This window comes from Hermetia illucens, chromosome 6 (assembly GCF_905115235.1).
Source record: "Hermetia illucens chromosome 6, iHerIll2.2.curated.20191125, whole genome shotgun sequence".
Classification (NCBI taxonomy): domain Eukaryota; kingdom Metazoa; phylum Arthropoda; class Insecta; order Diptera; family Stratiomyidae; genus Hermetia; species Hermetia illucens.
The window spans coordinates 35,756,100-35,781,765 of record NC_051854.1 but is presented as its reverse complement, the minus strand read 5'-3'; the positions used below and the strand labels follow the sequence as shown (position 1 = coordinate 35,781,765).

The 25,666-nt window shown below is 43.3% G+C and overlaps 1 protein-coding gene across 6 annotated transcripts in view; it reads left to right on the top strand.

The window, feature by feature from the left end:
• The window catches only part of LOC119658607 (janus kinase and microtubule-interacting protein 3), a 102,105-nt gene that overhangs the window by 15,857 nt on the left and 60,582 nt on the right, over nt 1-25,666 (top strand). For 5 of the 6 annotated variants that reach the window (XM_038066088.1, XM_038066086.1, XM_038066084.1 and 2 more), the window contains exons 3-5: nt 4,675-4,879; nt 10,029-10,142; nt 14,674-14,787. In XM_038066088.1, coding sequence (XP_037922016.1) covers nt 4,675-4,879; nt 10,029-10,142; nt 14,674-14,787 — 433 coding nt within the window. The remainder of the gene's footprint in view (nt 1-4,674; nt 4,880-10,028; nt 10,143-14,673; nt 14,788-25,666) is intronic. The other variant, XM_038066087.1, reaches the window with a different exon arrangement.

Here is a 25,666-nt window from a genome sequence, read left to right as displayed (position 1 = left end):
TAAATTTATCCTAGGACTTCATCAGCATAGAGAACAATATTTCGTATACACGTGCTAAATTTCGTGGAAATCTGGTCATTAACGCCAAAGTTATAGCAGTTCTAACTTAGCAATTTTGTGCGAATTTACTGCTTCCAAAGCGATGCAAATAAGATGCTGACGGAAGTCATCATATTAAAGTCGCATTTATCAATAATAAATGTTAAAATCAAATAAATAAATAAAGAAATAAAATAAAATAAAATATTAAAATTCCATTCATGAAGAATCCCCAGCGCTTTTTGTGTAAACACAAAACCTTATTAAAATCGGTTTACTATCTGTCTGTCTGTCTGTCTTTTTGTGTCTTGTTCGGTGCGCGGTGAACCTGGGGCAATCAAATATGACATGCTCCGCATTCTCAGCCACGTTACCACATCTTGGGCAGCATGGTGATTCGTCGTGACCAAATCGATGTAAATAAGCACGATAACCTCCATGTCCACTCAAGAATTGTGTTAACTCGTGGCTTAATTCCCCATGGTTTCGTTCAAACCATCTCCGAATATCCGGAATGATGCGGTATGTCCAACGACCAGTTTGGGACTCGTCCCATCGCTGTTGCCACCGTTCGATAGATTCCCACCGTGCCAGCTGCCGTCGAAATGCGCTAGACTCTCCAGCTGCATACGTTTTGTCGTAGAGTCGCCGAATTTCCTTCGCCAAGATGTCTATGGGGAGCATCCCTGCTAGTACATATGCCGCTTCTCCTGATGTTGTCCGATATGCACTGCATACCCGGAGTGCACTTAACCGATACGCCATTCCCAATTTTCGGCAGTTCACTTTGTTATTCAGAGCAGTCGCCCAAACTGGAGCTGCGTAGAGTTGCACGGAGCTGACTACCCTGGAGAGCAGAAGACGTCGACTTTGTCTTGGCCCACCAATGTTCGGTAGTATCCTCGAGATCGTTGCAGCGATGGAAGACGCTTTAGTTGCGGCGTACTCAATGTGTCTTTTGAAGTTGAGTCTTCTGTCAATAATTACTCCCAAGTATTTGAGCGATGGTTGGGAGTAAATTGTTTTTCCGCCAACTTTGATTTTCACAGTTGTGTTCTTTCTTCTCTTGCTAATGAGAACTACTTCTGCTTTATGCTCGGCAAGTGAAAGGCCAGAATTTCTCAACCAGGAATTGATCTCCCATATCGCTTCATTTGCATAGATCTCGATCTCGTCTTGGTGCTTTGCAACCACAGTTATTCCGATATCATCGGCGAAGCCAATAGTTGTCACCTTGTCCGGTAGGCGTAGCGTCAACACTCCATCGTACATAACTAGCCACAGCAAGGGACCCAGGACAGAACCCTGTGGCACTCCGCAAGTTGTCGGGAATATTTTTAGCCCATCGTCCGAGTCGCAGTAAAGTCTTCTCCCAAGGAGAAACTCGACTACAATGCGTACAATGTACTTCGGGGCTTGTATCTTGTCGAGTGCCTCGATGATTTTATTCCATTTTGCACTATTGAACGCATTTTTTACGTCGAGGGTTATTACGCAGCTTTTTCCTTCTTCTATTGCAGCCTGAGCCAACCCAGTCAGCGTGCTGATTGCGTCGACAGTTGATTTTGCCTTACGAAATCCGAATTGTTTGTCGGAAAGGCCTCCTTCCTTTTCCGCAACAGCGAGCAGTCTGTTATATATTACTCGTTCAAATAGTTTGCCAATGGTATTGACCAGACATATCGGCCTATAAGAGGAGGGGTCACCCAATGGCTTACCTGCCTCCGGAATGAGTATTAGCTTTTGTACCTTCCATTGCTCGGGGAATTCTCCTTCCCTAAGGCATGCCGTGAAAACTTGGGCAAACATACCTGGTGCTGTCCTGGCTGCTACCTTCAGGGCAATGTTAGGGATTCCATCCGGTCCTGGAGTCTTTTTTTCAATCAATCTTTTTGCTGCGTCTAGAACCTCCTCATTTACCACTATCGGAACTTCGTCGGGATTTAAATGTACTGCAGGCAGACTTGTACCATTCAGATCCACTGGGAATAGAGTGTTCACTATATTCTGCAACAACTCTGGGCAAGTAATCGGTGGGGAGCGCTCGCCTTTTAGTGATGACATCACCGACCTATATGCGCCACCCCATGGGTCAGAATCAGCTTCAGTACACATCCGCTTGAAATGTTCGGATTTGCTCCTTGCGATAGCTACTTGCAATTTTTTCCTCGCATTTTTATATTGCACGTGTAGCTCCTCGAACTCAGGTCGGTTTCTTCTGCGCTGGGAGCGTCTCCTAGCTTTGAGACACTTTTTCCGGCATTCCTCAATTTCGGAATTCCACCAAAAATTAGGATTTCGTCTTCGGAAAGTGTTACGTCGAGGCATAGAGGCATCGCATGCCCGCTGCAATTTTTCCACGACCTGTGAAACTTTGTTTTGTGCGCTTCCCGATAGCAATGTATCTTCCCGAAGTACCTCCTTGAACATTTCTGCGTCGAATTTCTTAGTTACCCAGCTCATCGTTATTCGTGTTAATGGCTTCAAATTATTCCTTTACGAGGTTAAAAAGGTCTGTCCGTCTGTCTGTCTGTCTGTCCGTCACACGCATTTTTCTCGGAGATGGTTATAGCGATTGACACCAAATTTGGTAGAAAGGTGGGAACTGTGAACGCTCACGCATACAGTGAATTACATCCTTTTACGTCGAATTTAAGGGGGGGGTCCCCATACATGCAAAAGGGGGGTGTAAAATTTTTTTTCATCAAATATAGTCATGTGGGGTATCAAATTAAAGGTCTCGATTAGTACTTTCCAAAGCCGATCTTAGTTTTGACATTCGTTGGAAGGGTGGGGAGCGCAGGGGGTTGAAAGTGATCACTTCTTTAAGGGGGCCATTCTCAGAAACTACCAAACCGAAAAATCTGAAAAAAATCAGAAGGCTGCCAATATATGGTGCCTGGGCTCCGAAATACCTTCCATGCCGATATCTGTTTAAATAAAGTTAATAATAGTATATTACTATAATTTTTTTGTAATTGGTTAGAAACCCCCTTTAAGTTCATCCTAGTTCCATGAAATTTGATATAGGCTATAATATAGAGCATGATCTTGCCAAGTTTGGTCGAAATCACACTATTACTGACAAAGTTATAATACCTCAAATTTATTGCTTCTTTGAAAATTGAAGACTATGAATGTCAATATCACCCGAAAGTGGATACTCTCACATAATATATGGGTATATTACGTGCTACGTTCTAAGAAATACACAAAACCTTTCGTACCTGAAGCGTTCAGCTTCCGGTTTTCCGACTTGTTTGCATCTGTTGTAGGTTAAGTTCCTTATATTTGCTAATAATATTAAATTCCGAGTGTGAAGCGTATGAGGTTGACTATTATCAAGGCATCAAATGATTTATTTAAATCGCTTTCTAACAAATAGAGGCCAGTAGAATTGTTAACTATGTGACACGGAACTGTCAGGCACTCATCGCTCCTCACGTCTTCTTCTTTTTCTTTAGTCTTTGACCTGTTCACAAGCGGGGTCGTCTCGTCGAGATCGGTTTCGCCATTTCATTTTATCACTATCGACGCAGATAGTGTACCAATTTCAATAAAGTTTCGATTTCAGCAAAACCTTAACAACGAAAGAGTGAAGACAAGAAAGTACAAAGGCCAAAAACGAAAGTCTAGACCCGGCTTGGAAATTACCCTGGCCCCATATTGTTTCATTAAGATCTCTATGATAGAAGCGCGAAAACTTCGGGTCCAAGGTGGAATCTCTCTTTTGAAAGTCGCACATTGTTTACAGTCGGATTTGATGGAATAACACCCTTGAGTTGGTTCATGAATGGCGTTGCTCCTTCTTTATGATGGTGGTGGTTGCTACCTCTCAAAGTAAATAGTTAGTTAACACTATCGGGAAAAAGTTTGACAGATGCCGACCTATGTCTCGTCCTTTTATGCTGACCACATTGCCTTCTGTAGGGTACTGTAATCCTGTAGTGTACGTTACTGTCTTGAATGAAGTACTCTAATACACTTCAAGGATCTGATCCAATTGGGTTGTTGGGCCAACGATTATTATTAATTAACCTTAGCGCCTGAGTTGCACTCTTGAAGCTGGTAACCGAAGTGCTTGCTACTTCCAGAAGCTTTTTTTTCGGACAACAATTGGGGATTCTTCGAGTTCAAGATGGGCCAAGAATTTGTCGCCAAAAAATCAAAGAAGAAAATACTTCACTGTGGTTTTTGGTCTCGGTGGAGAGTATTTGACTCATACAATTAGTTTTTCATCAAACTTTTCCTGATATTATAGATAAAAAATGCTGGAAGCTGATTGAAGCTAAATTCATCAAAAGGACAATCGTAAGGGCAGAATCATGCAAGAAAAAGGATGCGAATACCCTCTGTTCTATGAATCGCCCCTTCCTTAAAACAGTGTTTCAGGGTTCCGAATGGGGGTGAACGGGGCGCGTCTAATTCGTTTTAGTTTTCAGACATCTAGATCTCGGCTATTTATCAGAAGCAAAAATATCTGATCACTGTTAAGACAAAGCGCCTACTGGAAATACGCGAATAGTACAATATATAAAAGTGATTTAAGTGTACAAAATTCGTCCAATACAATATTTTATAATAGTTTTTCACTTCCTAGATGTTATTTAAATTAATTTTTTTTTTTAATTCCAGGGCACAGAATGAAGCCAAATCGCGTAAATCGAAAAGCGAAGTTAAAAAGTTGCAAGCATTCCTGGATGCCACGCAAAAAGTTATAAGGAAAACAGGAAAAGATAAGGGTACAAAGGAAGCTACTGTTAATAATGATATGGGAAAGATGTGTCAAGAAATCGCCACCTTAAAGGATGTGAACAAAATTCTTGAAGAAAAAATTCAGGTGAGTTAAAATTGAAATAGAAGATTCAACCTTGTTTTTTCATTACTTATTTTTGTTTGTTTGTGAATCAGGTTCTGATGCAACTAATGGAACGCAAAGTCTTTTCTTTTTGACTAATACAAGATTTTAAGTATAAATTTTGGGTTTTTCGTTGGTTCCTCACAGTATTTTATTCGCCTCGACTCTAAAATTTCATTTTTCGAAGCTGAGAACAAAAAGCTATCGTGTGGCAAAGCTATCTGTAAGACTGGTGTGTGTGTGTGTGTGTATGGTGGGGAGAAGCTACAGCTTCTGAGCACTCAGGCCGTGTTGGCCCATTGTACTCGCCTCCCCCGTCTAACGGAATATTCCGGATTCGTTCACGTATCGCAGGATTTCCGTTAGTGGATGTGATGCTACCCATCGCAATTGGAGAATATCGGCACCAAAGATCTGATGCTTGATGCGTCCATAGGCGGGGCATTCACATAGGAAATGCTCCGTGGATTCCGCTTCCTCATTACAGGAGGGACACGTATCATCTTCGGTAATTCCTATTCTGAACATATGCCCAGCTAGTGAATTATGGCCTGTCAGAATGCCCACAATACACCTGCAAGTCCTCCTGTTTTTCGACAGGATAAACTTTGCGGTACGTATGTTGGGTTCTGGCAGAAAAAGTTTGGTGTGTCGAGCAGTATTTAGGCTCTGCCACCTGTCATTATGGGAAACTTATTCCCAGTTTTTGAAAACAGATTTAGCCAATGCCACTGATACCCCAATTGCTGGCTCCGGTCCCGGCATAGGGGAGATTGACCCCTCTTTCGCTAAAGCGTCCGAGATTTCATTTCCCTCTATGCCACAGTGACCAGGTACCCAGAGTAGTTCCACCGTATTGAATCTAGACATAGAGTTCAAACGGTTTCTGCATTCCTGAACGATTCTCGAGGTGATCAAAGGACTGGTCAATGCCCTCAGTGCAACTTGACTGTCACTGCAGATTGCGATGCGCCTGCCCTTCAACCGCTCGCCAATCACCCAGTTTGCCACCCTTAGGATCGCATAAACTTCGGCTTGAAAAACCGTTGCATATTGTCCCAAAGGAAAAGCCCACTTCTCGTTTTTATTCGAGAGGTAGACTCCGGCTCCAGAACCCTCTTCTGTTTTTGAGCCATCGGTGTAGAAGACTTTCGTATATCCCGCCACGCATTCCTCTGGGTCTTCCCAGTCCTCTCTACGCTTCAGGGTAACTACATATCTTCTACCAAACAGATGTATGGGGACACGAGAATCGGAAGGCATTGTAAGAACTGGATTCAGTCCTCCCAGTAACTCGTCCAATGCTCTGTGTCCCCCACATCCGTTGTTTTCCCATAGATCTAATCGAATTAGCCTATGAGCTGCTCTCATTGCAGTGCTTTGAATAAATATATCCAGGGGCTGCAAATTGAGTAGAACATTCAGAGCTGCGCCGGATGTCGTGCTCATGGCACCAGTGATACCCAGACAAACAGTTCTTTGCAGTGCGGCTAGTTTACGGTAAAAACCTTTTTGTCTCACCTTAACCCACCACACTACGGATGCATATACGAACATCGGCCTAATGATGACAACGTATATCCACATTACCACATGAGACCTGAGTCCCCATGTTGAGGCAAAGGTCCGTCTGCACAGCCCATAAGCTGTGAGAGCTCGTTTCATCTTTACCTCTACATGTTTGTTTCAAAGAAGTTTTTTATCTAGAGTGACCCCCAGATATTTCACTTCCTCGGAGAGTTGAAGGGTAGTACCCCTCATCTCAGGGAGACAAAATCCATCCAGTATTCTCCTTTTTGTGAATAAAACCATTGTGGTTTTATTTTGATTAACTGACAAACCATGTCTAAGGCACCAGCTGTCTATCAAATCAACGGCACGCTGTATATTCCTACAGACCGTTCCAAGATCCCGATCAACAGCAAGTACAGCCACGTCATCAGCATAAGCTTGAGCATGTATTGGCAAATTTTGCAGTTCGCATAGCAGTGAGTCGATCAACATACTCCACAGAAGCGGCGAAAGCACACCTCCTTGGGGGCAGCCCTTCGTTGCCTCCGTAGTCAGGTAGCGATCGACCCCTACCTCAGCGCACAGCAATCTTTGCGTTAGCATAGCATGGATCCACTTAATTAAAGCATCATCAACACCATACGCTCTGGCGGCATCACAAAGTTTTTGAAAAGGCGCACAGTCAAAAGCCCCTTCAATATCCACGAACACCCCCATCGCGTACTCACCATTCAAAGTTGCATCCTCTATCTTTGTGACCAAAGAATGAAGAGCAGACTCACAGGACTTTCCACGTTGGTAAGCATGTTGGTTTTCACTAAGTGGGTGTGACCTAAGTGCTTTTCCACGAATGTGACGCTCCACCAGTCTCTCCAAACCTTTCAGCAAGAATGAAGTCAAGCTGATCTGTCTGAAGTTCTTTGGATTAGAATAGTCATCTTTCCCAGGTTTCGGTATGAAAACTACCTTAACCTGTTGCCAAGAAGAAGGCACGTAGCCCAGAGCAAGACATCCTCGAAAAATATTTCTTAGAGGTCGCTCTAAGTGCTCCATACCCTCCTTTAGCATTGCCGGATAGATGCCATCCATGCCAGGTGCTTTGAAATGTTCAAAGGACAGTATGGCAGCTCTCACCTTTTCATGGGTAACAACCGCTTTCGCAGTGTTCCAGTTCCTCTTGCAACACTTGCGTGTTGAAGGGGTTGCAAGAACCGTCAACTCTCCCCTTACCACTTCTCTCACCCGTTCCCCCGGGTGGTGTACTTCCAGGAGGGTCTGTACTGAGTTCAGTCTGGAGCTCGTGAAAGTACCGTCGGGTTTTCTAAGAGAATCCAACTTGGCCGACTCATCCCTTTTGAGGACTCTGCACAGCCTTGAAGTCTCCCTTTCGCCTTCCAGTTCCTCACAGTACGCTCTAAAGGAGTCTAGTTTCGAGCACCTCACGAGCCTCTTATATTCACGTTGTGAGTTCCTGAAATTTAACCAGTCTTCGTTCTTGTTACTTTTGCAAGCACGATTTAGAAATCGCCTGGTTGATTTCCTGAGTTTTTGCAGTTCTCGGTTCCACCAAGGAACCGTTTTACCGCTTTGGCCTCGGGAAATAGGACAAGCCTCTTCATAGCACTCTAAAAGTGTGCAGTTCAGAGTTTTCAATTCATCTTCCAGTACCAAAGGAGTCCTTAGTCGCCTAGGGGACTGTACTTTATTGCCAAGAAGTTCATTGAACTTTGCCCAATCCGTTTTCCTAGGGTTCCGTCTTTGTACTGCAGACTGTTCGCCCGCAACAGTCAGATTGAATTCTAGATATCGGTGATCTGACAGTGAGACCTCGTCAAGCACTCGCCAGTGTGTAATCAACTCTAACAATTTTGGGGTACAGATTGTTAGGTCAATTACTTCGCTTCTTCTCGGTCCCACGAACGTAGGGGCGCACCCCACGTTTGCAGTCATAAGACCAGCTGAAGTGATGAAATCAAATAGCTTCTCTCCTCTTGGAATGCATTTGCTACTGCCTCAACAAATATGTTGAGCATTCGCATCGCAACCTATTAAGAGTTCGAGACTACTTGATTCTGCATACGTCACCAGATCCCTAAGTTCTTGCATCGGTGGAGGATACAAAGAATCATAGGGTAAATAAGCGGAGGCAACTATGATGTCTTTCCTCTCGCCATTTATCTGGTATTGTATGATGACCGTAGCTAAGTCCTGGGAACAATATTGTCTCGGCATAGTTGCCTCTAACCGTCTTGACATCAGGACGCAAGCTCTCGGTCTTATGGATCTTTCGTCGTAGAAGATCCTAGCCCCCTTTACTGATCCAATGCCACAGATGTAAGACTGGTAGTTAAATCGAGAAATATTATTTAAAGATATGCTAGACATTTCTGGGAAGTATCTCTGTTAGCGTTTACTTTTACTAAAGATACTTTCGGATTTATATTTTATTCAATTAGAAAAGTAAATCCTTTGAAATGATATTAAGCCAGGATTGTTATAAATTTGGTTGTGTGACGGAGAAGTCTTATGTAGACATCTTTCCTAGGTCTAAAAAATCAACTCCTTTTAGCTTTCTGGATTTCCGGTGAAACAAAATCCTCCTAGTTGCTATTATGTCGAGGTAACTCTTCAGTCTAGCTAGATGTTACACTACTCAATTTCGTCTACTATTGCTGTTAGTAAGTAGAGAAATAGTGAATAACATAGACCTCCATAGAGTTGACGTCAGCGTTGCGGAAATACCAGGGAGTAGCGGTGATTCATCCCAGATGAGTTGAAAAATCGATTTTTTTCTTTAAATATTTCGAAAGTATAAAATATTGAAAATGTACTGTCGAAACCTCATATTGAAATCCAAAATATTTTTGAAGCTATTGCGCATAGGATGGAACGCGTTGCAGTAGGTACAGAAACGAGCCAGCTGGCAGCAACTGCTTTGATAGTCCTTCTAACCTCGAGTGAGGGTGCCGCACATCGGCGCTATATAAGTTGTTTCTTATGCCACGCTTTACTACCACCCCAAATTTCATGTCAATCGGTCTTAACTGAAATATTTCGGAGGTTGATTAGACAAATAGGAGAAGCTTCTAACATAGTTGAAATCTCCCGCTACAATTTGTCACCTTAGGTTTAAAGAAATTGAGTGAATTGCTTCCGTGTTATAGTATGTCTTGGAGGGCAGTAGATCTGATCACAACTGCGATGAAATTAATGACATAATTCTGCGTTGAACTTGAGTGGGCTGTAAATTCTAGTCAATTTTTATAACGAACTTAATGCAGGCGGATAAAAATAATATCTGCACAAAATTTTACGAAAGTTTCCCTCAATATTTGATATAACAAGGTGAAGAGCTAGTAACTGGTAGTACCGGTGCTTTCCTCCTCTGAAGGATATTTTCAATTGTAGGGTGTCCATGGATATTCGCATAGTAGTTGGTAGTTTTTGAAACTGATATAGGCGTTGACGCTTGCGCATTTAACCAAAGTGTGCCTTTGTGATGCTCTAGATCAGTGGCTTGTTTTGTGAAGTTTCATGTTTAAGCCGCATGTGATTAATATAAGTGCTGTCATGCCTACATGTGTTTGCAACAGAATCTCATTAAGTAATCCAATTTCAGATAGCTCAAGAAGCCGAACGGCGAAAAACATCAGAAATTCGTTCGCTTAAGGATTCATATGAAATCCGATTGACTCAAATAACCAAATCTGCCAAAACTGAAATCAATCGATTGGTAAGTGAATTTCTGTGTGTGTGTCATCTTCAATAAAAATTTCTTTGGTAAGCAAGAAGTGTGTATAGTTCTCAGAGAACGCAACATATGCTTTTTATTTTTCCCCGTGGTTTATCAAAAATTCACTGTAATAACTCAAGACTTGGCGGTTAGTTTGAAGAGAAAGTCTACTGAAAATTATTTTAATGTAAAAGTAACCTACCTAACCTCCGTAGCCTACACAATGACGAAATCTATGAGCGATACCATGACCGTCCGGTTGTGGATAAAATCCGGCTCAATAGGTTACGGTGGGCGGGTCACTTAATCCGTATGGATGAAGATGATCCCACCCGGAAAGTCTATAAGGGCAATATCTATGGTAGGAAAAGAAGACCCTGCCTAAGATGGAGCGATGGCGCGGGCCAGGACGCCAGACAGCTTTTAGGGATATCGAATTGGTGGACCTCGGCGCAAAACCGGGATGTCTGGAGTTCCTTATTAAGGCAGGCCTAGACCGGATACCGGTTGTTGCGCCGTTGATGATGATGAAAAGTAACCTAACATAAATTTTTAAGCAATTTCTTCAGCGATTTTCCCGTTCAGAAGCGCCTTCATCGGTTGCGCCAAAGGCCTGATCTGGTTGCAGTCGCGAGGCTCTCAAATCACCATCCAGCATACCAAATAGTTATTGTTTCGATCGGCCTTTTGGTCGTTTCACGTCGACTTCTCTGTTCAGACCAATTACATGAACATACCATCGAAGACGTCTCTGTCGCAATTTTTCCACGACCGGTGCATCCCCATATCGATGGCGGATATCCTCATTTCAGATCTGATCATGGCGTGCTATGCCACTGGTCCAGCGCAACATCTTTGTCTGCATTACTGCGAGGAACCGTTCACTGTCTTTTATAGTCAATCAACAGTCAGAACCACAGACGCTCAGTTCTGGGCAGATTACCTGTTCCTTTGGGATTGGTTATCAAAAACTCTTTTTTATTAAGAACAGCAATGTATTTTTCGAAAGTCTTGCTCGTTACTTGGCTTCTTTGTCAAGCCTCAACGCTCAGAATGTAAACTAGTAATTCCAAGCAGTCAGCTAACGATATTCCGTTGCAGGCCCGTGAACAAAAATTTGTCAAGTGGGAACTTATTCTAAACAGAAGTAAATTTTATTCATAAAATTTATTTATTAACATCTAATCGACGTTCTTATTAAAGGGAAAGGGTTTGCACACTGAGTGCATATAAGCAGACATAAGTGAGGAACATGCGGAACTTGGTGGTGAAACGCATTTACGCACAAAGTGTCGGACTCCTGTCTCAGAGAGACTACCGGCTAAAACACCCCCCCTAGAGCCTCGAGGACTCTGACCCGGAACCGTTTGACATATTACCTCAGGCCAGGCCCGTTCAATGTAGGAGCAAAATACCCTGGATTCCGGGAGCCTCAGCTACCCCCGCATCTCTCCTACCCACCTCTCTCTTTTTCATCTTAAGAATGCCTTGAGTGTAACGTGCGCTCTACGTGTTTTCGCTCGGCAGTATGACCTCAATTATGGTTTCCTGGGACTCAAGACACTCTTCCATTGAAAGGTTATGACGATGGTGCTCCCACCCACTCCATCACGTTCTTGCAATAAATACATTCAGGCGACCGTGATTTCCCGATTGTGTGTAGGTAAGATTGAAAATACCCGTGTCCGTAGAGCAGTTGGGTTAGGTCTCTCTACTCTCTCGATTCTGTTCTCAAGATTGCTGCTATACAGAGAGTGTACGGGCTCTCTCTTCAGAGACGACAGCTTCATTATTTTCCTCGCCTTTCCTGAGTTATATAAGCCTCTGCTCGGCAGAGCTCCTAGACGGTACGATGGGTGGACGCAACTCGCAGAACCCCTCGTCTTTGTATTTGCGCTTGGCGCTTACTGTACATTTTGTTACTGACGGAATCATCCCATATTTCAGAACCGTAAAGGAGGATGGACTGAATCGCGTTCATCAGCAAGCGACGCCTGCTGGATAAGAGAGCTCCGACGTTCGACATCAGTCGACAAATCGCAAATATTCTAACTGCATCCTGGTCTGTGGTGTTGCGAAGCCGCTTGAAGAAACTCGTCTTCGTGTCGATCATGATACCGAGGTATTTCACCGCCAGTTTCGACACAATCATGGTTTCATCAACCTGAATAGGGAGGATTGTGGGAACCTCCTCCTTGGTCAGCACAACGATTTCAGTTTTCTCCAGGGCTAGGGAGAATCCATGCTAAGCCATCCATCTGCCTACTCGTCGCATCAACATTCCTAGTGTGATTCATCAGCCATCCTGAGGCGTAGAAGCCTATCGTACAAGGCATTCGGTGTTTCCAACCTCGTCCTCCAAGGCAGCGAGCCTTTTCCAAAAAGTTTTTATAGATTCGTTCGGTGTGAGGTAAACGTTGAAAAAAGTCACTTTCGCACAACGAACCCAGACGCGTAATAATAATAATCGTTGGTACGACCATCCGTCGTGTGTTAAAGCACCTCATTCAAGATCGTAACGGTACACTACAGGCGACCTTCCGTATGACAGCCTAGTGCCCTGACCACTGAACTATCCGGACACTGAGGTCACGCGTGGGTTGACACAAATCTAATGGGAGTTTGTGTTCAGAGCTGAGATCAGGCACTAGTTACGAGTCCTTTTCAACTGAGCCTGTACTATCCACTTAATGGTGTCATAGCTTTGAATGTACTTGCACCTTTGCTAAGGCAACAGATTGCCACAGCTGTCAGCTTATGCTCAGCCTATTCCGAATCGTTTGCTGAATCATAAGTCAATGCCATGCCAGGTTGTCATTGTTGCCGCCGTTCGTGTTAGTTCATCACCAGGTTGACTAGTGGTTATTCGGGGCTACCAACTAGAAGGAGTGAGTCGGCTTGGTTCGGAAATAACAAGGATTGTAGCCATCCAGCAACTTTGCCCTGTCTGTCCGAACCTGTTTAGTCCTGAGGATTTCTGTACTTGGCCGACTAAGAAGTTGGCCTTTTTGACTGAAAAATCACTTATTCCATTATCACATACCATATGGCGCTGGTGAAATGCGAACAATAAACACAGGAGACTGCAGTTTTGAGACCGTTGATAATTTCTCCTCTCTAGGGTTGAAAAACACAACCACAATAGCTACCATGATGAAATCTGGACGTGGTTGTTGGCAGAGCCTATTTTAGTTTAAAAACTGTCCCACTCGAAACGTCTCACCGTAGGGTTCAAGCTACATACACGATGTCTATTTACTTTGAACAACAGGAGCAGCTATAATACGGCAGGACCAGAAGAAACTGCAGGTCGACGTTCCCCTGGGCCTATAAATATCTGTTACAGTTGGTAGTGATATCTGTGCAGATTATCAGATATGAAGATTCACAATTTATTGGCAAATAATTTCAAAGTTCTGTGAACTTTGGTTTCCAAACTATTATGATTTATTTATCAATAAATTCTGAAATCTTATGGTGGTTATTACTAAACAAACATAAAAAACCTAAACGTGGGCACTGTTATTGTTATTAATAATTTGGCAAAGTCCAGCTGAAATGTTAAAGAAATTCCTTAAAAGAATCGTTTATGCTTTTTTAACGTGGACATTTTAGTTAACCTACTCCACTTGGCGACCTTGTGCATTGTGAGAAACATAACTGAAGAGGGATTGTTCGTCTTTCATCCAACCGACAAATCTGGAAACAAGTTAAGAAAGTTCTGTGCATCGCACACTTGTATCTATGATAGTATCTATCAAACGCGTTACAGTCTTCTTCTCTAAAGTCTTAAGTCACTTGGCATTATTGAGTTCGTTGGATAATAAGTTACGTTTTCATTTTGGAAACAAGTCGGAAACCGGAAGCTAAGCGTTTGAGATATCTCAACCTTTTTGGTTTACTTATGTAAGAAATTCTTGAATGATTGCATTGCTATATACCACATTTTAACGATAAATGAGGCTTTTTATCAAATTGCTGATTTCACAAAATACACATTGTGTATGCATGCATATGGATATGCAGATATGTATTAGCTAATTATTAGCATGTGGTTCACAGAGGTTTAGATACTAGTGTTAACAGAAGAGTCTAATTTGTTTTATTTGCAAATTGTAGGAAAGCATTACTATTAACTTTCATTAGATAGGTATCTGGAGGGGACGTTTCACAAAGAGATACCATAATTTTTCAATACATTATAACTAAATCTGCTACATTTTAGGTATTTATATTTTGGCTCTTTATTCTCATATGTTTCAACTGACATCGAAACTTTCGTACGGACAGAGGCCCTTTTGTTGATACATGGCTCTATTATGAGAAAACAAATTGTCTATTCTTTTTAGGCCTTGTTTTATAACATGCGAGTTTATATCTTCCTTCCTGCTAGAACAAATTGTAATTAAACAGATTAAACGGAAGATTTCGTATTATAGAAAACTTCAAATAAAGACATGTGACCAGAATAATCCCCAAGTGAATGATATTATATTTTTTTTTAATTTAAAACTATTTTTTTATATTTCAGCTGGAGGAACTTAAAGCAAAAGAGAGAAATATCGGGCAATTGAAGAAAGAACTTCTCTCTCTTAGAAATGACACGAACAAAACGAATTTAAGAAATGCTCAATGTCCACCAAAAGTAAGTATAACAATATAGATGAAAGGTTAAGATCGCCAAATTTTAAATAAAGTTTGAGTAACAAATAATCCGGCTGAGTATGTATTTTCTGTCGCGTTATTTATCCATTTGTCTTCATATTTCCTGGATCCATCAATGGGGCGTTGCATGCTTTCGCAGGGACAGTTGAAAGAACTCTTTAGTGGAGGCTGTTCTTTCAAACTGTAGACGACACATCCAGCGTGAACTTCTCCAGTGACCAATAAAATCTACGCTATTGTTGCTGTCTACGTACTATATTTAAGTGGATCTGTAAATCATATGGGATTTGTTCGGAAAAAAATTTAATCGACAATTAGTAAATTTGGGAAATCCGTTAAATATTATCTTTTCCTTCTGTGGTGCTACAAATTGATTTTGGTTCTTGGATTCTCTAAGAATTTGCCTCCATGGTCGTGCGGCCGCCCTTGTCAATTGAATCCTCCTATCTGTTGTGAAGCTTCGTGGTTGTGCTATTTACATTCTTCTTTTCAAAAGTCTTCTAAGAATTTTCGGTTTGTTGCCTCCGCTTCTAACTCGCCGTATGTGATATACAGCTCCTGGTTGGAACGTCGCCATCTGTCATCCTTTTAAAAATGGGCCTAACATTCATCTAAGGGCATTCGAAGGTAATCACTCTTCTAGGGCGGATAGAGAATTAGTCACTTCCTCGGTTCTAGCAATGTCGAAGCTGAGCATTGATATTGTAGTGTTGAGAAGTCCCTTGAAGCAATTTACTTTTTTCATGGCTTCAAGGAGGGTCTCTGCCGCGTTGTTACAATATATGTATAGTTTGAGGTTGGAATCCTGTCGTCAGATCAAGCAGATTATATACAGGAGGAGCAACTCTAGGATTAAAGAAGCATTGAATCTTATTGAGCACCTTTCGGATAGGGACGAGGTAGGTAAGTGGTATTGGTGTGTTGACGTGTCGATATCGCGTAGTTGGTTTTCTTTTGTGTGCTTCTCCATCTTATCGCAGCAGGAAACGGTTGCATCCGAAAGATTGATCTTGGATGCTTCTACTTATTTCCTCCTGACTTCCTAGGAAAGAAGACATGGATCCCATGGATGCCAAGAATGTTGCATGTGATGGCTTCCACCAAGCTCCCTATAGACGGATTTTGAAGCATCATTCGCTCACTAATTCCATTAAGACCCATTACCATTAAGCCGAGATTAATCTTTAAGGAAGTTCTGCCTTTGGTTCCCGCTTGGATATGTGCAGTCATAGTGTGTGCAATGTCTGTTTTTATGACAGATGCTGTTTCGTGCTCGCAGCAACTTGCAGCCATGTGCTCGCAACCACGAGAATGCACTGTATCAGATATGCACTGAACCAGCCTTTATGCGCTTTAAAGTCTCGTTGAAAATAAAACCCTACTAAAATCGGTTTAATGTCAGTCTGTTTGTCACACACGCCTTCCTCACAAACAGTTATAATTTATTTGACGATTGAGGGGGTATATTTATTGACATGAAATTCGATAGAAAGTTTGGAACTGTGAGCCTCCACGCGGTGAACTAAATTGCTGTACGGTTAGCTTTGAGGAGCGTCCCCATACGCCTAAAAGTCGGTTGCATTTTTTTTTTCACCGAATATAGTCACGTGAGGTATCAAATGAAAAGTATCGATCAGTGTTTTCAGAAGTAGATATTAGTTTTGACAATGGCTGCAAATGGGAGGCATGCGAAAATCGGTCAATTACTTCCAGGACCGGCGTATTACAATATCTGCCCAAATAAAGTCAATAATAGCATATTAGTATACCTTGAAAATTTACTACGAGCACCCCTTAAGTTCATCCCAGGTCCGTAATATAGGTGTTAATACATAAAAATTCAACAAAACCTTTCGTACCTGAAGCACCGAGCTTCCGATTTTCGACTTAAGACACGTTGACTTACTTATGTCATTTCAATCTACAATGCTCGAAAGATTGAGGAACCCCTCTTGATTTATAACGTTTAATGTCGCGATTATTAGGAGACACCACGGAAAACAGAACACATATCCCGTGTATTGGAGAAGATGGGGAAATTATTGGATTCTGGATTTGGATCAGAGATGTTGCCGGTTGCAGGGGCCTATCCCAGGGCAAGTTGCGATTGTTCGGATTTAAGGCACATGATTTTTTTTAATGATGTGTGAGGGGCCCAGCTGGTTGGCAAAGAGGCAATCAAGGACGTATCAGCCGGCACTTTGGTATAGTTGTAGACAGGTGCTGGTAGATTTGATAAAAATTCGTCGCTTTTTTGCTTCGTATGGAAGGGTAAGGGTGACGAAGGTGTTGATTGTTACAGTTTAAATTTTCCAGAACACCTCAGTTTTCAGGATAAACTCTTCTTGAAATTTGGATTTGATGGTTGTTTGCATTCCTGCATGTCGACCGAATTTACATCTTTTGCTTTTTTCCTGCGTATTTGTTTTTATGGTCTCCTTTCTTTAAATTGCTCGTTGAGCGCCATTTGCAGTGAATTGAAGTGAGTTCTGGCGTGCGGTAGTAAAAACATTGCACTCGTGCTTGGTGAAAGACAAGTCGTGGTTTTCACCAAATGCATTACAAATTCAAGACTATGAATGTCAATATCACCTGAAAGTGGATAATCTCACATAATATATGCATATATTAGGTGCTACATACTAATGGGGCAAATGCACACTCCAATGTCTTTATATAAGAAATACATAAAAGCTAAAGCGCCCAGCTTCCGGTTTCCTGACTTGTTTTTAAAGTTTTGTGTAAACACAAAACCTTATTAAAATCGGTTTACTGTCTGTCTGTCTTTTTTTTTTTTCCGATGGAAGGTGGAAAGCTTCAAAAGCTACCGCAGGCTCCTGCCACACGGTTATGTGGGACTCTTACCCACTAAAACCACCTCCTTCTCCTTCCATTCTCCCCGCGGGACTCCCATTTGGTATTACGTCGCGGGGCTGGATCAGAATTTATTCTGCGCTCATGTCAACATTCGTGTTCCTCTCGCGTTCATTCTTTCGGATGACTTCCTCCTGCCTAAGCTTCTTTCCGATGGCTGTAATCACTTTTTCAACTTCGGTCCATATCCCCTTGGCTTTCACCATAAGCTCCATGATATTTTCGGGTGTAAAGTGCTCCCCGGTTGTAGCTTCTAATGTAGCCCTTTGGGTTTCGAATCTGGGGCAGTGAAAAAAGACGTGTTCTGCGTCCTCTGGAATGTTTGCACACTGTGGGCAATATGGCGAATCATCGCGCCCAAATCGGTACAGATATGCTCGATAGCCTCCGTGTCCGCTGAAGAATTGAGTTAGGTCGAAACCTACTTCGCCGTGAGGTCGCTCGATCCATTTCCGGATATCCCATATGATTTTGTGAGTCCAACGGCCTTTTTCTGACTCGTCCCACTTCTCTTGCCATTCCGCGACAGTTTCAGCTCGTGCGAACTGTCGCCGACGGGCAGGAGATTCTCCGGTGAGGTACGTTCGATCGTAAAGTCGTTGTATTTCTTTCGCCAGAATCTCAATCGGGATCATTCCTGCTATCACGCAAGCTGCTTCATTAGAAATTGTTCTGTAAGCGCAACATGTTCGGAGTACACTTATGCGATACGCAGCTCCAATCTTTTTTTTATTTATTATATTTTCCAGTGCATCTGCCCATACTGGGGCTGCATACAGTAGGATCGAACTGACCACCCTTGAAATAAGGAGTCGACGGCTCGGCCTTGGGCCACCTATATTTGGTAGCATTCTCGCAACCAGCGCTCCGATGTTATATGCCTTGGTTGCTGCACCCTCCACATGCAATCTGAAATTCAACCTCTGGTCAATCATTACACCTAAGTACTTAAGTGCAGGCTTGGAATAAATTGTTTGCGTTCCAACTTTGATCTTCATGGAAGTGCACTTTCTCCGCTTGGTAATAAGTACTACTTCCGTCTTATGCTCTGCGAGCTGTAGACCAGCATTCTCTAACCAGGATTTAATCTCATAGACTGCTTCATTTGCATAGAGCTCGGCTTCCTCGAGAAGGCGTGCAACAACCGTCACACCAATATCGTCCGCGAAACCAATGGAGGCCACACCAGTAGGAAGGTCTAGGGTCAGTACCCCGTTATACATAATAATCCACAAGAGTGGCCCTAGGACAGACCCTTGCGGAACTCCGCATGTCGTTTGGTAGGATTTCATTCCTTCATCTGATTCGCAGCACAGAGTCCTATCGATTAGGAAGTCGGCAACAATACGCACCAGGTACTTCGCCACGCCTAAGTTAATTAGGGACTCAAGTATCTTGCTCCATCTAGCGGAATTGAAGGCATTCTTCACATCAAGTGTAATCACTGCACAACATTTGCCCTCGTCAAGTGCGGTCTAAGCTGTGTTAGCTACTAGGACAAGTGCATCCGTTGTAGACCTCCCCTTTCGAAAACCGAACTGATTTTCGGAGAGACCGTCATCCTTTTCGGCAATTCGAATTAATCTGTTATAGATTACTCGTTCGAATAGTTTGCCAGTATTATTTAGAAGGCATATCGGCCTGTAGGACGAAGCTTCACCCAAAGGTTTGTTTGGCTTGGGGACTAGAATTAATTTCTGCTTCTTCCATTGTGTAGGAAATACTCCTTCTTTAAGGCATGTGGTGAACGCCTCGGCAAACATATTTGGAGCTATTTTTACTGCTGCCTTCAGAGCTTTATTGGGGATGCTATCCAAGCCAGGTGCTTTGTTTCCAACAATTTTATCCGCAGCTTCGAGGACCTCCTTTTCGCTTACCATTGGAACTTCGGCGGTGTCTATCTCGACAGTGGGAAGGTCAGCGGTACTCACATTCTGCGGGAAAAGATCCGTTACTATCTCATCAAGCAGAGTAGGGGAAGAGATCGGTGGGGAGCGTTTGCCTTTAACTTTCGATATTACGGTTTTATAGGCGCCACCCCAGGGGTTCGTATCAGCTTCATTACACAGTCGCTTAAAGTGTTCGCTTTTACTTTTCATGATGGCCACATGTAGTTTCTTCCGAGCGTTTTTATATTCTTCATGTAATTGCTCGTATCCAGATCGGTTTCTATTTCGCTGACTGCGCCTTCTGGCCTTGAGGCAGGCCTTGCGGCATTCTCCGATTTCAGAATTCCACCAAAAGTTCGGAGCTCGCTTCTGTGATACAACATACCTTGGCATGGATGCGTCACATGCTCGTCGCAACTTCTCGCCAATCTGCAGAGCTTTATTTTCTGCGCTTCCTTCAAGCGCTGTATTTTGCTGCAGAACCTCTACGAAAATCTCCTCGTCAAACCTATTAGCTGCCCACCTTTCAGCTCTCGTCCGAGACCGTTTCATTCGTTTTCCATGTCTGATTTCAAAAATGATGGCCTGGTGGTCGCTATGTGTATATTCGTCACTGACATACCACTGCAGATCCTTAGCTAAAACATCGCTAACAAAAGTGACATCTATCACGGACCCCATTTCTCTCTTACAGAAAGTGTTCACGCATCCAGTGTTAGCCACTACAAGATTCAGACGAGAAAGAGCTTCGAGTAATATTCGTCCTCTTGCGTTCGTTTCTCGACTGCCCCATTCTTCAGTCCATGCGTTCAAATCTCCAGCCACTATCTTAGGACTATGGTTTTGTGCGTCTGTTGCTAACCTCTCCACCAAAGAATGGAACTCCTCTGTCGTAAGGCTTGGAGCCGCATAACAGCTGTAAATAGATATTCCGCCTATTTTTGCTCTAGTGAAGCCATTCTCGAGGATCTTGGTGGTTCCTTCTATGGCCCGATTTCCGCATGTTCATATCGCTGCCTTTCCGCTCTTATCCGCGACCCATACTCCACTGTCTAGGTTTTTGTATTGCTCGCAGATAATAGCAACGTCGATTTTGTTTTCGAATATCGTCTGGGAGAGCAGGTCCTGAGCCGCTTGGCAATGGTTCAGGTTTAGCTGTAGGAACCTCATTTGCGCATAGTGTTGATCGCCTTCCTATACACCGGACATGTGCTGCTGCCTGTGACATGGGCGCTGTCAATGTCGTTTATTTGCCTGCAGAACAGACAATTGGGTTTTTCTTCGCAGGCTTTTGCAATGTGGCCTTTATTTCCGCATTTACGACACAGGTCGGACCTATCGTGAACGCCAGTACATTTCTTCGCCACGTGCCCAAATTCCAAACACCTGAAGCATCTTTTTAGAGTTATCTGCTCTCGTAGTCGGCAGACGACCCAGCCAATCCGAACTTTACTGGCTGTGATAGCCCTTTTGGCCGCTTCAAGTGTTAGGCTTATGGACGCAGTTTGTGTGCCACCATATGCCTTCCTCAGCCGTAAAATATCTCGCTCTTGGACCGACTGTATTCCCAACTGGGATCGTAGCGCTTGACAAATTTCGTCCTTCGTTGTGATCTCGTCCAAGTCTTTACACTCAATGACCACACGATTTTGACTGAGCTTCACTTCTGCTGCCTCACCCAGTGACGACTCGATTTTTTTCTGCAAGTCTTCTGACTTGTTTTCGCCTGGTTTGAATTCTGGTCTGTCTGTCTGTCTGTCCGTTACACGCATTTTTCTCGGAGACGGTTATAGCGATTGACACCAAATTTGGTAGAAAGGTGGGAACTGTGAACGCTCACGCATACAGTGAATTACATCCTTTTACGTTGAATTTAAGGGGGAGTCCCCATACACGCAAAGGGGGGGTGTAAAATTTTTTTTCATCAAATATAGTCATGTGGGGTATCAAATTAAAGGTCTCGATTAGTACTTTTCAAAGCCGATCTTAGTTTTGACATTTGTTGGAAGGGTGGGGAGCGCGGGGGGTTGAAAGTGATCACTTCTTTAAGGGGGCTATTCTCAGAAACTACCCGACCCAAAAATCTGAAAAAAATCAGGAGGCTGCCACCATATGGTGCCTGGGCTCCGAAATACCTTCCATGCCGATATCTGTTTAAATAAAGTTAATAATAGTATATTACTACAATTTTTTGTAATTGGTTAGAAACCCCCCTTAAGTTCATGCTAGTACCATGAATTTGCAGTAATATAGGCTATAATATAGAGCATGATCTTACCAAGTTTGGTGGAAATCGCATTATTACTAACAAAGTTATAATACCTCAAATTTGTTGCTTCTTTGAAAATTGAAGACTATGAATATCAATATCACCCGAAAATGGATACTCTCACATAATATATGGATATATTACGTGCTACGTACTAAGAAATACACAGAACCTTTCGTACCTGAAGCGTCCTATTTCCTTGATTGGTTTCTGCCTTCACCCACCCTCAACGACCTACATAGCAAGATTTTTCATACATAAGACATCTAGTATATTTTCGGATCGAAAGGTCTCTAAGGCTACATCTCATTGTATAAGTGGCTGAGGGTGAATCAAATGAAGGAATAATTCGTAGTCTTACCCGCGGTGTCTCAATCTCAGCGGTATTTCCGAAATATAGCATGCAATTGAACTTTTCTATCTAAGTTTTTATCCTTGAGTGATCTATTGGGAAGATTACCGTAATTTAGGTAGTTAGTCAAGATCTACCCCCTTGGGGATCGAAAACAAACATTTTTTATTCTACCTATAACAATATAATTCTAAATTAACCTAACTTGTGTACTACCTTAACAGCATAGCTTAATCTAAGATACAGACTATGGCTTAAACTAAATTTTATCTGGAAGAAAAGTCGAAAAAAACCTCCACTCATTAAATTTTTTTGATAAAAGCGGGCGGGCGGAAGGAACTAGGATGTGGGTTGGCATGGGAGTCATGCGGGAGGGGTTTGGGAAAGGAAGCTAGGAGTGGTGCTAAGGATGGGTAGGTTTTGAAAACTGGGATGAGGAGTAGATACCGTTGTAGAAGATTACTCTACCGCCGGGGTCGAAAAGGAGGTTACGGGACTGGAGAGATAAGAGGATTTGAGGGAAGAGATGAGTTCGTAGAAGATTCTCTTCGACGATTTCGATCTGCATGGCCTGGGAGATAAGTGGGTTTGGGTGTGACATGGATTTTTCAAGGAATTTGAGGGCATGACGGGCTAGGACGGCGTCGATGCGGGGCGTTTGGGAGGAGTCGTAGAGGATCTGGTTGGAGATGTATTTGGAGCGGTCTTCGTTTTTGTATATATTGGTGCAGTGGCGGAGGATTCTGCGCTCTTTGCAGCGGAGTCGTTCGATTTGGTGAGGGGAAGTGTCGGACCAGAAGATGAAGCCGAAAACGAGGAGGGGACGGATAAGCTATTTGTAGCAAAACAGCTTGACTTTCTGAGGTGTTGGGCTAGTGTATTTTAGGATTGGGTAGAGGGATTTGAAGGCACCTGTTGCACGGTTCAGTGCCTTCGTGATATGTGGGACGTGGGATAGGCGGGAATTGATTGTCACCCCAAGGTAGGTAACTTCTTTGACGGTTGGGATGGACAGTTTAAAGCGGGTGAAATACCGGTAGAGCTCGTCCAAATAGGAATTCAGGCGGGCTTCACCGGCAGGGATGTTTCTGGTGGAGGTGTAGAGGATGAGATCATCCGCGTATTGGAGGATTCGGATTTGGGTGTGGTGTTGGTTTAGGAAGGTCTGCGGTAAACAGGGAAAAGAGGGTAGCGGAGAAGACTGACCCCTGAGGGATGCCAGCCGGGCTAGAATATGGGGGGGAGAGGTGTTCACGGAGTTGGACTTGGGAGGTGCGGATGGAACTGGAGGACTTCAGAAAGCTTGTATGCGAGTCCGTATTGCCATACGGAGTCGAAAGCCTTCTTTATGTCGAGGAGACTGGCTATGGTCGGAGCGTTCCGGTTGAGGCCGAGGAGGACGTCCGATTTGAGCACGAGTAGTGCATGCTCGACTGAGTGTTTGGGGCGGTTGGCCAAATTGAATTGTGGGATTGAATGATTGGAGTCACAGTGCTCGTCGATAGTGACTTTGATGATCCGCTCGAAAATCTTGGCGGAGGATGAGAGGATTGAGATAGCCTGTAGCTATCGGGATTTAGTGGGTTTTGGTTTTTCTTGGGGATAGGAACAATCCGAGCACCCTTCCAATCTGTTGGGAAGTAGGCGTTGATAAGGCAGTGGTTGATGATGGAAGACATAATGGGGGCAATGCTTCGGGCGCATTTCTTAAAGACGATGGAGGGGATTTTGTCAAGCTCAACCGATTTCTTGTTTTTGGAGGCGGCGATGGCCGCCCTGACGGAGTCTGGGCTAACAAAGTGGATGGGGAGGATATTCTCTCGCTGACTTGGGTCGGCGAGGGCATGGGTGAAGGGATTTTGTGCGGGTTGGGGCATGAGGTAGGAAGGGTGGGCTAGAAGTTGGGAGATCTTTCCGTTTACCTCGTTATCGAAACTTGGTTCACGGAAGTGGAGGGTGCAGTGGTGAGCTTGCAGGAAGTGGTCTGCGAGAACTTTTACTTTTTCTGTGGGTGGGATGTTTTGGGGAAGGATCGCGTTTTGTTGGACTGATTTTCCCAAACGCGGGCAGGTCTTTCTGAGTTCCCTGTATGTACCAGGGTTCAGCTCAGTGTTGGAGAGGCGGTTGTGGAGATATTTGGTGTATAGGGTGAGGATTCTTTCGCAGATGGACTTGTCCAGTTCGCGGATTTCGGTGAGGAGTTGGGAGGATTGCGGAGAGTATCTATTCCGAAATAATCTCCGCCTGAGGGTCTTTTTGAATTGGATATCGGATAGGATATCATCGGGAAGGGTGATTAGGTTGTGGTAATTTAAGGGATGGAAAGGGATCAATTCGTCGCATACTTGCCGAACTGCTTCGGTGTATTGACGAACTGTCAGGTCGATGGACTCGTTAGGAACTGTACGGTTGGATGGGAGTAGGAGAGGTTGAAGTTTGGTTTTGAGGGCCAGGTTGATATGTTTTCAGTTGCACGCTGGAAGTCGGGAACTGAGGGTGGAAGACCCCCTTGGGGATCTCAAGCGCATCGGTTTTTTATATACGCAAGTAAGAGACAAAGCGGTATGCAAGCCTGGCTTGAGAGTCGCCGGTTTCAACTTTGTCCCCGTGGTTAACAAAAGTCGACTGGAGATGGTCCTTAGCATGATCATTACAATTTCTTTAGAAGCTCGCCCTATGCAATAATAATTAACCCAATTTGCATATCATATAAGTTCAGCCACTGTATCTTGTGACTCCCCAACTGCAGCAATAAGAATGCATGTAATAATCAAAAATATACGAAGCAAACACACATCGCTATTTTCTTATGTAAATTTGTTACGCTTAAGCATTTGGAAACAGCCGAATCAGAGGGGACTTCGTGGTTACTGAATTAATGGAATTATTAAGTTGGCTAATATAATACACGCTCATTTGTTCGGAAACGTGTACGAGTGTGTTGCTAGCAGTAACTCATTCTTTTAAAAGTTTTGTTAATAGCTGTTGCTTGAGCGCTGACACACCATCAAAGTCTGCACCGGAAAAATCGACGGACAATACTTTCTACTTTTCAATGTAGTTTTTGATTGTTGTAGATTGATTGGATTCGACTCACCTTCCAGGTAAAAATAGAAACTCGACGCTGTCGCTCGCGCAAACCATCATTTTGATGATCCATTCTCTGTGGGCACTGACAACGAATTAGCAGTCTTGCAGATATGAAGCAGCGGCAGGTGATCATTATTCCCTCCAATCTGAATTTATGCTTCTCATCTTTCTTCTGCACCGATCTTTCTTTAAACAAATCAGATAAACATCAACACATAACTGCTGACCAAAGTAACTAGAGGTGTTTTCCACCAGAGCTGCCAACTTCTGCTCTTAAAGTTGGCTTAGTTTGCTACTCCCCAATGTAACCACTTCCGCGAGATATTTGTTATTTGTTCGGTCAGATATATTCCGGTTCTGAGTGTTCCAGGAATTCAAGATTCTA